The 14,295-nt window shown below is 43.9% G+C and overlaps 1 protein-coding gene across 1 annotated transcript; it reads right to left on the bottom strand.

Annotated features, from left to right (window-relative positions):
* Positions 1-123: 123 nt before the first annotated feature.
* On the bottom strand, positions 124-5,016 carry si:ch1073-390k14.1 (deoxyribodipyrimidine photo-lyase). The gene is made up of 10 exons (XM_054619514.1): positions 4,786-5,016; positions 3,268-3,602; positions 2,945-3,219; positions 2,481-2,774; positions 2,167-2,339; positions 1,849-1,933; positions 1,511-1,743; positions 1,128-1,322; positions 787-1,012; positions 124-668 (listed from the first exon to the last, which is right to left on the bottom strand). The coding sequence occupies exons 1-10, from the start codon at positions 5,014-5,016 to the stop codon at positions 124-126; spliced, it is 2,592 nt and encodes an 863-aa protein (XP_054475489.1).
* Between the last annotated feature and the right edge of the window lie 9,279 nt (positions 5,017-14,295).

The raw sequence follows: 14,295 nt of genomic DNA, 5'->3' as shown, positions 1-14,295 counted from the left end.
AATTAGTTATTTCCTCATCTTTGCACTTAAAGACTATCCTGTAACATTTTGTACTTTTGCATTTCACGTCTAGTAACTGTCCGGTAACTTGGAACCTGCAAACTTTCCATCTTGATCTCTGGGTCACCTGACGGAGGAGACCGCCCCTCCAGGTAACACAGAAAACCTGTCCTTGGCTGTTGGAGTTTGTCTGGCTCTGCCCCGAGGTGCAGGAGGCCGAGGGAGTCCCTCGATTCTGCGATGATCGCTCTCCAGCCTCTCCATTCTCTGAACTCCCTCATACAACACACTGGCCGTAAAGTCTCTCTCATTCAGGAAGGCAATGGTCTCATCCCTCTTGCGGCTCACGTATCCTTTAAGAACAGCGTTGTAGGGATTTGAGGCGGCGTCTGCGTCCGGATCTTCCAGCTGGTGTTTGAATTCCATGCGTGTGATAACGGGTAACAGGAACTGCTTCCCTTCTGTTACCACACCACCATCCCTGTTTGATAAGCCCAGAGCCTCAGACACGAGGCGTGGGGGCAGAGGCACCAAATCACAGCCTGAACGCTTGTCCACATACTGTCCAAACTCTTTTCGCACCAGAGCTACATCTTGAAGGGAATGATTCCTCCGCTCCTCCAGGTCTGTAACTATTCGCTCAGGATAAGTCTGGCCAAAGACCACACCTAAGCAGTGAGCATAGCAGAGAAAGGAGAATTGTATGTTAAGGTGTGTAAGTGTAACTGGTAGGTAGCATGTTTCCAAACCAGTCTTTTTTGAGACTGTGCATGATAACTTTCTCACCTGTACGTCGAAGCATGGACGCGGGACATTTCCAGGGTTTGTGAATAAGCTCATCAGGCAGATCTGCAAGTTCAGGACACCATTTCCTGACATAGCTGCCGTTGGGGTCACAGGTCATTGCTGCATCGACGGGGTGCATGACGAAGTTCCAGTGATCCAAACCACACATGCCCCCATTCTGCCACATCATAGCATCTATGGCAACATCAGCATCCACTAAGGTGTCCTAAACACATGTAAATGTTGGACACAGTCAGTAAGTAGCACCCAATATACTGTGTGTTGTTGCTTTGTGATATCTATGCAAGTGCATTTTGTGCCTTTATACATGCACGTCTCACCTGGAACCAGCGATAACCTTCTTGCCAGGGCAGATAGAGATATGCTATCAGAAAAGACGCCACCACATGTCTCATGTAGTTGTTCATCCAGCCTGTCAGCCACAGCTGCCTCATGGCGGCGTCCACCAGAGGGTAACCTGTTTTCCCCCGCTGCCAGGCCTTCAGGTGGCCACGATCACTGCTCCACCGCAGAGCCTGCAAATACCAGTGGATGAATAATGCTTTGTAATAAAAACACTTCTTCATTATGTGATATTTGCTTTTCATTAAAGATGAAGAAAGTGAAGGGTAGTTCAACTTTACATATTTCTTTCTTTGCATTTATGAGTAACACTTATAGTAAATTTGAATGTGTCATCAACATGTCTGTAGCCAATTTCTACCTTATATGGAGGTCTGAGGGATTCCCAGGGAAGGTCAGGAAACAATGTCAGCTGCCAGTAAGCCAAATCTCTCCAGGCCAGTTTGCGTTGGAACTTTGGGGGTCGACAGTGTGCCCCTTTGGCATCCCACAATAACCAGCGTGGACTGAGCTGACCAAAGTGAAGGTAGGGAGACAAACAGCTGGTGTTTGGGGCATCTGCCCTGCCGGACTCTTTTTCATATCTATACACACCTTGGATACATGGAAGAATCATATGATACTGTAAGATCAATGTCACACTTATTAACATTCTTTCAAACACAGGTATGTTTACAAAGTGCACGCAAGGCGTCTCACCATCATTCAGAAAGGTCTCTAGCCGGGCACACGCGCCTTCCTCACTGAAGTCCCAAGATTCTCGGATGTTAGCTGCCCAGTCAATCTGAAAGCCAAAATGAACAAAGATTTTTTTTTTTAGGACTTCATGATCTAACCTAATCTTTATTTTTCCATCATTTCTGCTTTATTGGTTAGGGATAGCTGAAAAAGAGACAGGAAAGGCGGGGGAGAGAAATAGGGGATGACATGCAGTAATGCACCCATTCATGACCTAATCGTATTTGTACACTGGACTACAGCTCGGCCCTGCAGGGCTGCTCTGCCGTGGTTACTGACCGTCGTGCCATCCTTCCTGCGGGGCATGCGTGCCAGGCCCAGCGTGCCCAGAGAAACACCCTGAGGCCAGTGGGCAGTTGTGGGGAGAGATACAGGAGGGTCCAGGGGGGCCCCTAACGCAGACCCTGGGTTCTGTTTACAGCAGTTCATGAAGTGAGACACTGAACCTATTCCTAAATCAAAAGAAGAAAAAACAGGAGTTCACCACCAAATTAACTTCTTTCTAATCGGCTTGTATTAGTGAACATTTTTTAAGCTACGATATTAACTACAAATATTTAAGCAAACACCAAATTCATTTTGTTGTGACTAACCTCTGAGTCCAACACCCTCCGTGCTGACAGAGTAAGGGTCTCTTAGACAGTACGAGTGGAACACCCTGCATTCAACACCATCTTTCTGAAGGGCTGACACCACCTCATCATCCCTCTCCTTCAGCCAAGGCTCATAGAGGGCGTTAGCCAAGACAGTTCTCGCCCCCGTCTCCTTTACTAGCTCCTTAAGGGTATGCAAAGAAGATCTATTTGCCTCAAAGAAGACAAGATGGCTGCCAATGCGCTCCAGAGATGAAGAGAAACAAGACAAAGCTTGATGAAGCCAGTATTTACCTGTTGAAAAAGAAACGGTGAGATTGGACAACAGTCAGGAGACTTGTAAATATATTAAGCTTTAGTTCTATATGAGAAGTTATTTGGTGAGTCCAGCAACCACAAGGAGCAGTGATGCATTTTGCTTTGACAACAATTGCCAATAATCACTATTTTCTTTGTGAACTTACAAGCTCCGCCCATAGCCACCGTGATCCCAGGTCCCTCCTCCTCCTCAGGGCTCCAGATGAAGACAGGGATGACAGATGCACCAACCTCCAAGGAGCAGATGAGAGCAGGGTTGTCCCAAAGTCTCAGGTCCCTCCTGAACCACAGCAGAACCGGTGGCAGAGCTGATGGAGAACAGGGCAAACCCACAACCTGCTGGCCGGCGCCTTTACGCCGCTGTCGCCTGTTCTTAGAGCGTTTTGGTTTCTCTGATAGATTCAAATCTGCCTCGTCTGTCCTTTTGTCCCTTTCTTTAACCGTGTCTTGTTTGGAAATTGAGCCAGACAGTCTGGAGACACACACAGTCTGACTTGTTCCTGGTGTCTCCTTTACATATTTGTCAGCATGGGTGCTTTTCTGAAGCTCAGGTTTTGGGGTTGTCTGTGGTGGGCCATCTTTGACCCAGGGTCCAGCTTGTGGTGAGTTGTTGGTTTTTCTCCTGGCAACTACATCTGCTAGCTGGGTGTGGCTGCTTCCCTGTTGCTGAGATACAGAGATCATTTGATTCGGTCTGTTTCCAGGTTGCTGTCGTCTGGACTCTTGGCTGGGTGTCGACAGCTGGTGATCTTTCATTTCCAGTAGAGAGAGTGCCATTGCACATTCCAGTTCATCATCTACGGTCTACAATTGAATTAGGACAATCCATTATTGTAATTAATTATAAAACAACTGCATATAGTCATTAGGGTGGAAATGAAAAATGTACTGTTTGCAACATGTGAAAATAGCAACAAGCATTACAAGAGCAAGAGAGCAAGTTGTTGCAGTTAAAACCTGTGTGCCTTATGAGACCAAACACCAGGGTTGGTGTTTTCGCAAAAACTATGCACTTGTTAGTTGCTTTCAGGAGCTGGACACAAAATAATTTCACTACACGCTGTATGTACTATGTATGATTGTGGATGTGACAAATAAGTGTTACTTAAAAGCCCTACGTACTCCTAATACATCCACTGAGGTGTTTTCTATTATTTAAGCTGGTTACACTTCCTCTCAGCATTGTGTGGGTGTGTGTGTGTACAGACTGTGTCTGGTGGACATCTCTCAGACTCCACTAATGACTTTGTTCCACCTGTAAGAGCAAAACAACTTACATCTTTGCCATTAGGGCCAGAACTATTAATTAAAAAGATCTATTAATTGATTTGTTTGTTTTTATGACATTATTTCTTATCAGAACCCTCAAGAGCAGCAGATGTCTTATCAGCCAGAATAAGTGAAAACACCTGGGTGTGCAGTTGATCAGTTTATTGATTAGTGACATTTTTCTTTTCTTTTCTCATGATATTACAAGAACACTGCTTGGTTGTAATTGTACGTTGTCATTAGGGAGGAGCTGCTGCCACCACACATACAGTACCAGGCAAAGGTTTGGACACACCTTCTCATTCAATGGTTTTTCTTTATTTCTTTATTTATTTTTTTCTACATTGTAGATTAATATTGAAGACATCCAAACTATGAAGGAACACATGTGGAATTATGTGGTAAACAAACAAATGCTCAACAAACCAGAATATGTTTTATATTTTAGATTCTTCAAAGTAGTTGAATGAGAAGCTGTGTCCAAACCTTTGACTGGTACTGTACATTTGGCTCATTTTGAGTCTTTTTGGCGTTTCGTAGTTGTCAAGAGTTCAGATGGGTAAGTAAGTTTATACACATTTAAAAAAAACAAAAAAAAAACACAGATGCCCTTTCATAAGATGTTGAAAACACTTTTTTTTTTTAAATCTTAAAACATTACAAACGTTTTGTCATAAAGTGACATACATGTATAAGTACTTAATAAACAGACACTGACCCTGGAGAAATATTCCTTGTAGATGGAGGTGAGGGTGGAGTGCAGGGAGCTGTTGGCCGTGGACAGAGGATGGATGAGGGACAGGAACTGTGACCGGGTCTCCTGGTGCCCCAGAGCGGACACACACACCGCAAACACCCCCTCTGGATCCTCTCGACCAGCCAGCACCTCCCTCAACGTCGTTCTCACCAACACTTTACTGTCTTCACAAGCAGCCGACGGAGGAGTCATCTTCAAATGTAAGGTAACGTTAAGTTGTGAATAATCATCTAGTGCATAGAGTTACCACACAGTGCACCCCACGTCCTAAACCTGCTCCTCAGTACAGGTTATCAAACAGCTGGTTTTGAGTTACACAAGCCATGTGTTGGTGTTTTGTAACATGCAAAGTGAAAGGTTTGTAATGGATTAATCTCACCTGTAGGGGTCGTAGCAGTCTAATAAATAAGAGTTAGGGGGGGGTAAGATAGTGAAACCCATGGGTGCCTGTCTGTTTTTGTCACAGCATCTGAGTAACATTTGGGATTCCCTGTTTATATTTCATTAATTTGACATTAGGTTAGAGGGTTGAATATATGACAAATGCTCCAGGATTTTCCAATTTCGTCACATGTGTCTCTCTCTCTTCCTCCCTGTTTCATCTACAGTGCAATCATGAATACACTGAAATGGTAGAGTAGGGCTCAACTAAAATGTGTCATGACAAGGGCCCACACAAGCTAAGTCCAATCAAATAGAGATCTTCTGGTCAATTTGGATTGATGTGAAAAGGAAGAGGGGTCATCGTCCTTAAGATAATCGTTCTATGTTTTTTGTGTAGCCTTCATCTTGACAGGAATGTAGTCCTTTTCAAATTCAGCCTGTGATGTGAGACTGATAAACAAAGCCAGGAGACAGTGTACCTGTATTCAAGCTGTAGAGGGGTTGCTAAGTAATTGATTTATTTAATGAGACCATGCATACGCTTTTGAATGTACGCAGTAGGGAACAATAATATGACACATTTGTGGACCAAAATCTGAAATGCTTTGTATAGTTTATAAGCTCTGGTTATAATACTTTAGTACTGAAATGAAGCAAAGCCGTATTTGTTCATGTTCTCAAGTATTCATCTAAAGTATGACTTTAGGCTTCATGTATAAACCAAGGACATGCTGTCTCCATTATTCAAGCTTTTATCTGAGAGAAAGAATTCGGAGTGTATGAAGGGAAGATGTGTTGAGAGCTATGGTATGTGGTGAGAGCAAGACAGAAAAAGAGGGAGAGAGAGAAAGAGATTGAGAGAGAGAGAGAGAATCAATAGTGTTTAGACAGAGAAGTGGAGTCTAAGTGTGTGATCAATAGAGAGCAGAGAGGAGAGATTAGCTGCTTTTCTCTCTCAAACTAACACTGACAAATTGGTGAATTGGTGTATCGGCCCTTGGGCTAAACGGATTGACCTGCTGTTTCCATGTTCTACGGTGTACTGTCAATAAAGATCTGTGTTCATTGTGGCTCTCAATGACGAGGGTGAATGAAGCACAGGAAAAGAGAAAAAGAGAAAAGGAAGGGAGGGAAATGGAGAGGTCTGAAGAGAGAGAAAAGCAAAGTACAGCTCAGGTGCTCAAATGGCCTCGATCCTCACAAAATGTCCACACCTTTGTCTCATTAACACACATGTGCACTCACATGTGCATCGTCGTGCACACTGTTATAAAACCATAATAACGTCTCCAGGAAAATTAATGGAAAGACAGATTAAAAACTAAGTGAGGAGAAACGGGCCACTGGTGTAGCTATTTGCAACTCATAAATCATTCTGACACACCCACGCGCATGTAGACGCATGCATAGACGCACACACATACACACACACACACACGTACTGTAATTAACCACAGGCTATTTACTCTCTCCTGCTGTAAATTAGACATGCAGACACAGTTATTACATTAGGGGGATCTGCCATGCAGAATACTAACAGGAGGAGGAGGGGACACTGGAACAGACAACAAACTGCTCATACAAACATAAACACACACACACATACACGTACACAAGAAAGAGGGTATGGAAGAATCATAGACTGACGGGAGTGAAAATGAAGCTGCAGCACGGAGAATAGGGGCCCCCAGCTCTTTGTTCCCTGCTGCATTTCATTATCTGAAACGCCAGCCAACACACACCACACACACACACACACACACACACACACACACACACACACACACACACACACGCACCTCCCCCTTCCCTAAAGCTGTCTGCCTCCACTCCATGCACACAGCACAAAAAGAGGAAAATAGAGATACTGCGTCAGTGCCATTCACTGGCATCTGAACCCAGTCTTGACAACCATGTCTGCATGGTCATCCTGAGCAGATCAGCCCGTCAAGAAGCTGCTCTCAGTTGAACACTTCCATTCAACCTGCCCTGGCAAAAAGCACCTCCCCATACATTCTATTTTAAGCAGAACAATAGGAGATAAGGACTTGATTAAAGCAAGTATTGATACCCTGTCTTCAGTAGCTTGTCTCCATTAAGTTCATTTGAATTTTTTTTTCTTCCTGGCAGTCCACCTCCTTCTGTTTGTGTGCGTGTCCTCTGGTTCCCCCTACCTCCCTCACCCCTCTCTGTCCCTCGGTTTTCCCACGGTGATCGATAGCTCATTACAATCATTGACTGTGGCTCATCAGCACCTGTTAAGGTCTGGAGAGACAGAGAGAAGGTGTATGAGCATCTGACAGTGTTTGTTATGTGATGCAAGCCTATTGATAAGTTTGGCATTTGAATGCTTATTTTCTGCATTCATTGTTGCAGGCGTCTAGTTTGTCACCGCTTTATGGTCCGTGGTCTTGGCGAATATCTTATTATGCAACTCACGTGGGTACCATGGTTTGTTGCTATGGTGATTGCCAAGGGAGCCAGAGTATTATAGGTGTTTATCCTAGACAGGAGCAAGGCTACTCACCGTCTATCAGGGTAAGCTTGAATTTACCACACAGTTTGGATCACACATTAAGATCAACACAGTCACAAAGACAAAATACAGCATGCAACACAGTCTAGTGTGGATGTGATTTAGTTGAAAGATTATTCAGTATTCATATTCCTGGAAGAAAGACCTTGTTCAAACACTCAGTTGTTGGTTTAATGCGTCACTGCAGGGTTTGTTTTTGGAGAGGAGACTGTGAGCAGGAAGAAGCAAACAGAGAAATTCTGAGAGGCAATTATAAACTACAAACCATGGTTAAAGGTGAGGATAAATGTGTAATAAACACAAAATAAAAGAGATAACCGGGAGACCTCAAGAAACCCCCCGAGAGATTAATTCATAGTAGTTGGTCTAAAAAAAGAGTAAAAATGGCATAAGAGTGTTAAGTTTTAAGGAAAAAGGATAAACATAGAATAATAACAATGGAGGACTGAAAAGAGAACAAGTCTCTTAGCCCATGCATAAATTACACACATCATTTACATATTCATTATGTTTTGTGTACTAATGAGAGTATTTTCTTAATGGCTACACCACCACTGGCAGCTTTTGTTTGACACAAGATATTTGAAAAAGGAGGTAAAAGAAACAAGGGTCATTTTAGGAAAAGAGGGCAAGGTCAATGGTACGCAGTAGATTTTAGTGATAGTCGGATCAATTGTATTGATGTATAGTATGTGACTGAACAAGAACAACCTGCATAAGGCTCTTAGAGATGAATAAAAAGCACACATGATGGGGGTTGGTAAAAGTTAATTAAAACAACACAAGCTTTATCTAAATTCAGGGCTCTCTTCGTCTTTCTCTATTGTCTCGGTGGAATAAGTAACTGCTGAGGTGATTGCAGACAGGGCTTTAACTCTGAGCATTCCTTTAGGTGCCGAAAAAGTCTTCCCAATGAAAACAAAGACCGCCGATTTGCGGCGCGCATTTGAGAAATGAAAAGTTGTGTATTTGTCAATTAACTAATGTTGTGTAAATTTACAAATGCAGCATTTCATACACACAGAGGGTAAATGATTCAGAAAGTGGATGAATGAAATGAGGAGAAGAGAGAGGGATGGAAATGTAGAGACAGGGGGAAGGGCAACGGAGGGATGAGCTACAAATGAGAGCGATGGCGGTGGCAGGTTGGCACAGTGCCATCCAGTCAGGACTTGAGCGGGGGCGGGCATGGGCATGGGCGTAGGGGTGAGGAGAATAAGAATAAAAGAGGAAGAGAAACAGACCTCCATACTGCTACCATGGCGCCACCTTGGCACAGGCAAAATGGGGCGATACGAACAGCAGAGCGGGCAGAGAAAAGGAAGATATAGAAAATATCAGCAGAGCATAGAAGTGAGCAAGATGCCAGGAGAAACATGATGACTCAGATGTCGCTGGATGATGGGAAGCACAGAATGAGAAAAATGGATGATACTATGAAAGTGTAACTTTGGTGATGACCGTTGATCATACGAAGAAAAATATTGGTGGAAAATCCGACATTCCATTCATTTTTCAAATCTTCTTTCGCTCAATGCCAGCCACAGCGTGCCAGCCAGCGGGCGCCATGCCAGCTTGCAGTTGTGGCGTACCCGGAGCGGTCAAAGCGGTCGCCGAGAACTGTCTTAGCCAAAGACAAGGGGACTCACCTCTAAGGATTTGCTGCTAATCGCCGTTTGTTTGCTTGGACAAAGCCAAGAAGAGGTGCCCAGGCAACGGTTGCCAGCGATTCTGTGTTGGCATTTTTTCAGGGGCTGCAAGGGCACGAGCGGAAAGATGGCATGCTGCCAAGCCAACATAACGCACGCATTTGCGAACACAAACCTCCATACGGTGAACAGGATATTTTGGATGCCTTAAATGTTTTGGCGATGGCATCCCCTCAAGGGAGATAACAGGAACAGGGATGGCATCATGCCAAACGCAAACAGGGAGGCATTCGCGGGCGCCACCAGAAACTGTATAAAAAGCGTAGTAAATGCCGACACAAAACAGTAGCAGAAGGTTTGAACCAGAGCCAAATTCAACCATGTCAACCAAGTATTGGGAAAAAAAACATTTCCTCGATGCCAACCCTGCTCAGTGCCAATTGCTGCACTGGATGGAAACTGCTGCCCATTACAAAGACCTACGAGGGATCATACCATTCCAACAGGAAGAAAGAGTATGTGGAAGAAGAGGAATAATGAGCAAAATGAATAAAGGATTAAGAAGAAGAAAAAAATGGGAATTTTGTGCTTAACGAAGAACAGTGGGAGTGGGTGGACAAGGATGATGAAGAGCCTCTTTCCTGCACATGCACACCTGGGACATTCTTAAAGGGATATCCCCTCAGACTGCTGTGTGTGTTAAAGGGAGGGATGTGTTGGCATCATCTCCAGGGTGTCAAGCTGTGTTTCTCTATTGCCAGTCAGGGAGGGTGCTGCAGACGTCAGGGGCGGGCAACTGTCTGGGCATCTCATCTGCAGCTAATTAACAGCCACACACTAATTCTAACAGCCGATCATAATTAGCGATTTAATCGCTCGTCAACGCTTTACTCCCCCCTTAAATTGTGCCTCCTATTTGGACACGTGCGGATAAGCTAAGGAACGCCGGATCCCCCCTCCCTTTCTCCTCGTCCTTCTTTCCTTCATCCTTGGCTCCAGACTCCAGAGGGATCTTAATTAAGCCCGGGCTTCATTATGCAAATGGAGTACAATAAACGACAGCAGAGGTGGAGTTGGATCCAGACTGAAACGGAACGGTGGGAGGGGAGCACTGGAGGTGGAAAATGAAGAGTTGTGGAAGGTTACCAAAATCGTCTGTACGGTGCTACTGCCTTACAATATTTGTACGTTGTTGTGACATGTACGTCTTCAGTGTACCACTACCACACGTGGTGTGAGAACAATCATTTTCCGCACTATTGCTCCATCTCTGTTGCCATTGGAAAAACTTCTCTGAAATAACACTGGATACGCGGAATGTTATCTCTCACAAAGAAAATTCATAAGGGAACTGTGACAATGAAACCCTTAATATCACCAGTTGGCCGTTGTCGTGGATACGAAGAAAGATGGTTGAGATTGGAAGAGAGAAAGGAGGCACAGATACACTGACAGTGGCAGCAGCATGGCAGCTAATGTCATCTCAGTTTAATCATCGCATGGGATCACGGGGTTCATGAAAATTCATTTGCATATCATTAAATGGAGAGAGGTTATTTGGTACAGGCAGCCAAAATGGGATTGGATGAAGCAAGGGGGGGAAAAAAAGGCAAATGGTGGGGCTCGTTATTAAACAGCAATGTTTTATAGTCCGCCAGCCAATTCATTTAATTTGGGCGTAATTAAAATGTGTCAGACTCAATCAATCATTCCAACAGGGATACTATCAATGTTTCAGTCTGAACAAAGAATAATCAGTGAATATGCGGTCGGACATTTTCCAATAACCGTTTAAGTGCTTTAGTCTACTGTGAGCTTGACCCATCCACTTTTTTTTTATGTAATTTATCTGAAGGAGTGTGTCAAAACATCCTTTGTAACTTCTCTGTATTTTGTCATGACTTGTCTATCTCTGACAGGTGGTGATGCCACCTCGTGTTAGTCAATAAGAGAATAGCTCACACTGTCTTTTTGACCTCAGTAGTAAGCTGTCAGTGGTGTGTATGTATGTGCATGCATATGTGCATTTCTTATTTGCATAAGTGATGTAATTAGACCGCCCTTTCACATGCAGATCAGTTTGACAACATGGCAATCACTTCAACACACACATACAGCCACACAGCCATACACACACACGTACACACGCGACAGCACACGCTTACTGCCGTGACCACCCCCATATCATGGGGAGTCTGTTGTCTGTGAGCAGAGAGTGTAAAGATTAACATAATCCAGCTAATAAGTGTGAGTAATATTCACACAGTGACGCGTGGCGTAGACACTGTCCTGCTGATGCGTATTTGTATCTCATTATAGATGTAAAGTACTGAAGGTGGGGGGGTTGCACAGTGGATGGGGGATGGTGAGGAGGTCATAACAAAAGTGTGGGCCTGAATGTGGAGACCAAGAATGACAATAAACAGCAGTATTTTTAAAAAGCTATTATATCCAACATTTCTACAGGTTTAGAGAGCGCAATTTTATAATATAAAGACAGTTTTCAAAGGGTACCTCATATCTGGGTTGTTGGTGATCGGTATAGGAAGTCTTTCTAATGTTTCCACAATATCTGAAAGACAATTTCACTAATATTTCTGCCCGTTTACGGCACTAAGAAGGCAGAGAGTGTCAGTTTTTCAGCAGAATGTAGGAATTATAAATAGAGTGTATTTGCGCTTGCAGGCTAGCTCTGCTACATGATTGATTAGGATGGTGTGACGACCATTAAAAAGTCATTTAAAAGATGGATAGGGACCACATTTCCAAATAAAAACCACTTTATACCTGATGAAGTGCTGAACAAACTCTCCTTCAAAGACATTTACTGATTACTCTCTCAGTGTGTGTGTGCGTGTGTGAGTGAGTGAGTGTAAGGTGGGAAGCACCCCTGTACTGTGTGTAGCTCTGCATCAGCTGTAGAAGATACCAAAGCAATCTTCAGGACACAGTCGGGCTGTGGGATTTTAAAACTAAAATTAGATCTCCATTTTTTAGATTAATAGAAGCAGCATGATGTTCATTTGGAAACAGATGTAATCTACCTGCATACACTACGTCACAAACAGGCCAACACACGCACAACTGATTGAAATGTATCTGATAGCAAAGCATCGCTTCGACTGAAGCCTTATCCAAAGAACCAGAGCTGTGTCTAAATGTGTGAATGTATTTTAGCTCTGTCTCTTTAACTCGGGGCTCCACCACAGCAGCATGCTTTGGGATTCATGCATAAACATGAGCTGGCCTTTCAGCTCTCTCCTCACATAACCAATCTAAATCTAAATGAGCCCCACTACTGATACACCAGCAGGCAATGACATTACACCCCCCCCAGCCCCAGCCCAATCCCCTACTCTCCTCTTCTACCCCCAGCGTCACATATACACCAGCAGGCAATAATTTCACGCCATCCCTCAAAGCCCCCCCCTCAAAGCCCCCCTCCTCTGCACAGACACTCGTACCCCTTTTTGCCGCAACCCCACCAGCTGCACAGTACTCATTTGATTAAGAGGGGGAGGACAGGGAGAAGGAGAAATGGTTGGGGATCACTTTATCAGGATGACTTTCTAAGATGGCTATCATCAGCTACGAAGCTATCTCAAGCCCTCTTCTGTGGTTCATTTGCTATTGTTCTCCACACGTATCTGTTTGTCCGTTCCCTGCAACCAATATCAAAACTGTTTCCTCTGTTGTCGCATTCATGTATAATGGTTAAATGAATGGCTTGCTGCTTGAGAACAAGGAGCAGATACCAGTTTGCGCTTGAGACTCTGAACGACGCATTCTTCTATTGTAGTTTTTCCTCTCTGGCAAGTTGTCTGATCAACTACTGGAAAGTTTTACACAAAAGAGAACAAAATAATAAAATCTGCTCTACCAACCTACACTGTGGTCTTTGAAATGTTGCATATGAGAATCTGCGTGCTCTAAATGTGCTGTAGTGTGCAATTTTACTCCCCTCTCTCCCAGAGTCGTAAAACACATTATCATCAGCAGCAGCAGAAGCAGCAGTGTAATTCATCCGAGGTCGTTAATATTCATCATATCATTTAGTCACAAAGGAAACTCATCTGGCTGAATGTCAGAGATGTAATTAATGAAGTGACCCCAGAGGTCATGGCTCCATTCACCAAACGCCTTCCACACACTGCTGTGTTACACACACACTCTCTCACAGGCTCACACACACACACACACACAAGGTTGCACATCAAAAGCCTTCCAGACAGACACACACAACATACAACCTGGAATATGAAACACGCATAACAGGCAGACACCCTCTCATACCACAACATTCACAAAATGGCTTCTCTTGGTGAGACAAGGGATGAGACCAGAGCATGCACCAAAGCAGACTTTATTTAGCTCAGTGGAGTATGGGAAGGGGAAGGAACAGAAACACACACCAGTAGGGGAGAACTTGGGGAGGGACAGTATAGAGACGCACTAAACCACTGGAGCAGGACATAAGGACAGGTGCACATCACAGGTATCTTTTTGGTCATCACTATGGCAACAACATATCCAGAAAAAAATGAAAACAAGAGTTTTACCTACAGTAAGGATAACAGAGTCCCTTCACCATAGAGGACCCCAATATGTACATCTTACAGTCAATAAGATCAAGAGAATATGACAGAAATTAAATTTTAAATAATCAGTATACAAAAAAACTGCCTTTGTGGTATTTGGAATGCACATTTCTGTACAGAAGAAAGCTCATTGGTATTGTCGTAAACATTGGTTAGTTTAGGAACAAAGCATGACAGAGTAAGTCAGTCCACATCCTTTGGAAAGTTGGTTGTGATGTCAGTCTGAGACAAGTTCAGCGAAGCTGTTTTCGATGGACAAATGGACTAGAGACATTGCAACACAGAAAGGCTGACACCATACCAG

The sequence above is a fragment of the Anoplopoma fimbria genome, chromosome 19 (assembly GCF_027596085.1).
Source record: "Anoplopoma fimbria isolate UVic2021 breed Golden Eagle Sablefish chromosome 19, Afim_UVic_2022, whole genome shotgun sequence".
Taxonomy (NCBI): Eukaryota; Metazoa; Chordata; class Actinopteri; order Perciformes; family Anoplopomatidae; genus Anoplopoma; species Anoplopoma fimbria.
The sequence above is the reverse complement of the archived record's forward strand: the minus strand, read 5'-3'. Positions and strand labels throughout refer to the sequence as shown.

Excerpts from the sequence above, each read along its gene's own strand:
- si:ch1073-390k14.1 (XM_054619514.1), bottom strand. The coding sequence starts at position 5,016 with ATGACTCCTCCGTCGGCTGCTTGTGAAGACAGTAAAGTGTTGGTGAGA. Across the intron at positions 3,220-3,267 it reads ACTGTGTGTGTCTCCAGACT|GACAGACGAGGCAGATTTGA; the intron begins GTCTGGCTCAAT and ends AAGGGACAAAAG. Across the intron at positions 1,934-2,166 it reads GCAGGAAGGATGGCACGACG|ATTGACTGGGCAGCTAACAT; the intron begins GTCAGTAACCAC and ends TTTGGCTTTCAG.